Here is a 2939-nt window from a genome sequence, read left to right as displayed (position 1 = left end):
TAAATTAATTATAGAAATTAGATATTAATAAGTTATACTTATATCCTAATAGAGGTGACTATAACTAATACACTCCATACCTATCTCTACTTAGTAGAAACGACCTAACTTGCCTGAACTACTACCTGTAACCTACCCTGTCCGGCATATCTCGAAGATGTCGCACGCTCACGAGTTATCCCTCGGTATCATCGATTCTGCCTCGCCGCCTGTCTTCCAAACTCCTACGAAATGCATCCATCAACCCGATGACGTGAGCAGATTTCTTGCCAGTGCGGCCTACCGAGATATAGGCCTCTTCATTCTCCAGCTGAACCATGCCGTTTGCCCGCGGCAACCAGCCGGCTCATCAACTCCAACAACCTTTCCGCTGGGTTCCAAGTCTACCCGCACAGCTTCCATTCGATCATGCCAAACACTCCTGTTTAGCATTCGCGATCTCATAGACAAAGCACCGCCAGACCCTGGCTCCCAAAGATTTGGAAACGTTAGTTTCCGCAAATGGTTCGAACTCCTGAAGGAGGAGCTGGGTGACTTGCTTGACGATGGATTGCTCGGACAAACCCTACGAATAGGCAACGGGCACGCCAAGGATGAAGTGGCGAGCTACTTGCTTGGCTCATTTGGCAGCTCACAGCGCCTCGACTACGGGACAGGGCATGAGCTCAACTTCCTTGCTTTTCTTGGATGTCTTTGGAAACTGGGGCATTTCAAGGACGGCATACAGGGCGGGGACATTGAAAGGGAGCTTGTGCTACTGGTTATACAACCGTAAGTCAGGTGAACGGAACATACTCGTATTAAACTCACTGCTTCAGGTATCTCGAAATTGTAAGGCAGCTGATAACGACGTATACTCTGGAACCGGCAGGCTCCCATGGTGTATGGGGTCTAGATGACCATTCATTCATTCCATACATCTTCGGCTCTGCACAGCTTACTCGGCCGATCAGCAGCGAGCTCGAACCGATGCCCACTGATGGTTCCGTGAGAGGCGCTCCGAAACCGAGCGATGTGACAAATCCAAGTATTGTCGAAAGTATGAGACATGTCAACATGTACTTTTCGGCTGTTGCATTCATCAATGACGTGAAAAAGGGTCCATTTTGGGAGCACAGCCCAATGCTATTTGACATTTCTGGTATAAAAGACGGTTGGGGCAAAATCAACAAAGGCATGATCAAGATGTTCAATGCCGAAGTCTTGTCGAAATTCCCCGTCATTCAGCATTTCCCGTTTGGCTCGCTGTTCTCCTGGGACGAGAACAGGCAGCCGTTAGAGCAGGGTCGACGCAGGCAGGTTGCAAGTTCTCACGTGCCGCTGAGTTGAGGCCATGACTACCCATATACTATAGCCAGATCATATTAATGATTTACAACCACCACTACGGGGTGTGGAGACTGGGCAATGGACCGAGTTCGACTAATGGGAAGCTATCCGTGGCATCAGGGACACACTCTCCCAGCCCCGAGCCGGCTACAACCAGCTGGGACAGCACGCACGCATCAAACAGCTGCCTCTACAAGGTTCAGGGAGATACCAACATCCTTTAAAGGCCTGTCTAGCTCGGTCTGAAGTAAAGGTCGAGTGTGAAGTATGTCGAGACTTTTCAGCCAAAGAAATCCGTGATTTTCTGAACACCTGCGGGGCCTGGTTTAATTCGGCTCCTCTTTGTGGGAGGATTGTAATCGCCAGGAATCTTGTGTTTCTTATGGACGTCTGCTCCCTTACTCAACTTAGGGCGGGCATCAGCCTGGCCAACTGGCTGGTTATCTTTGCTCTCATACTTCTCGACCTTCCCTGCTACTTCGGGCTTTTCTTTTTCTGTGTCTGGAGTTTCCGGGTTATTTTTGAAGAACCGAGCTATATCATGCTCTTTTCCCTTATCATTCAACGGCCTGATGAAAGAGGGCGAGCTGCGGCCAACCTTTCCAACATCCTTGCTTACTGGATAGATGTCTAAATCTCCTTCGTAAGGCTTGAGCAGGGATTGTAGATCATTGGCCCACCGGCGTCGAGGAGGGTGTAGCCATTTTCGAAAGTCCTTTGAATCTGCATCCAGAATGACTGGCATCCGGTGATGCAGAAATCGAAGCTGTTGGTTCGAGTTGGTTGTGATTATGGCGTAGGTATAAGTCTGATCTCCGGTGGCTTTGACTCATATTAGCTGGCAGATTTCGGAGGGATATACAGTACCATACCTTCACTGCCAATAGAGTCCCAGAGGCCAGCAAAGCACATCAAGCGGCCGTCTCTTCGTTTTACGAAATGCGGGACTTTCTCTTTCGTGCTCACATGGAGCCACTCGAAGAATCCCTGCGCTACTACGACACACCTCTTGCGATCTTTCATGCCCTGCCACATACCGCCGTGGCTCCTGAGAGAATCATCTCTGCAGTTGATAGCCTTCGGGACAGAAGAACCTTTCTTCCTCGACCATGAGGGCATGATTCCCCACTTCATTGTCTGGAGTCTGTACTTCGCTGCACCAACGCCAAGCTCCTCCGTGCCGGCCGTTTCGTTGACAGAGCTCTCTTTCTCTGGGCTTTGCGACCTGTTGCAACCTGGTCCTGCGCCATGATCCAGAGTGTCAGCGACGCAGACAATGCCGTTAGACCCAGGGGAAAAGTTATATGTCTGATATGGCGCCTCAGGGCCTTGGTCGTCTGGAGCGTCGGTTATTTGGATGCCATCGTCTTCCAGCATCTGGCGAACCAGAGAAGGGGGCTGCAGCTATTAGCAAAGGGCCTATAAAGCATTAAGAGGGCTTTCTCTAGATCTCTCTAACTTACAAGCGCTAATGAGTACCTGCCGCACATTTTAATACCTCTTAAAGGTTAATAGTTTAAGGGATTGCCTGTGAAGCCTCTGTAGTTAGTATAGCAAGCCTTTATACTTTAGATATATATTAATAGGAATCTTAGAAACTATATTTCTTA

At 49.2% G+C, this 2939-nt stretch overlaps 2 protein-coding genes across 2 annotated transcripts; one reads left to right on the top strand and one right to left on the bottom strand.

Annotated features, from left to right (window-relative positions):
* Positions 1-157: 157 nt before the first annotated feature.
* Positions 158-1329, top strand: CCMA1212_010095 (Serine/threonine-protein phosphatase 2A activator 1; the record flags this gene model as incomplete). Its single annotated transcript, XM_073707150.1, has 2 exons — positions 158-771; positions 819-1329. 2 exons carry the CDS (start codon positions 158-160, stop codon positions 1327-1329), a joined length of 1125 nt encoding a protein of 374 aa, XP_073554323.1.
* Positions 1330-1609: 280 nt separating this feature from the next.
* On the bottom strand, positions 1610-2819 carry CCMA1212_010094 (Putative peptidase; the record flags this gene model as incomplete). The annotated part of the gene is made up of 3 exons (XM_073707149.1): positions 1610-2151; positions 2202-2733; positions 2793-2819. 3 exons carry the CDS (start codon positions 2817-2819, stop codon positions 1610-1612), a joined length of 1101 nt encoding a protein of 366 aa, XP_073554322.1.
* Positions 2820-2939: the final 120 nt, after the last annotated feature.

This window comes from Trichoderma ghanense, assembly GCF_004382785.1.
Source record: "Trichoderma ghanense strain CCMA-1212 chromosome Unknown scaffold_22, whole genome shotgun sequence".
NCBI lineage: Eukaryota > Fungi > Ascomycota > Sordariomycetes > Hypocreales > Hypocreaceae > Trichoderma > Trichoderma ghanense.
The sequence above is the reverse complement of the archived record's forward strand: the minus strand, read 5'-3'. Positions and strand labels throughout refer to the sequence as shown.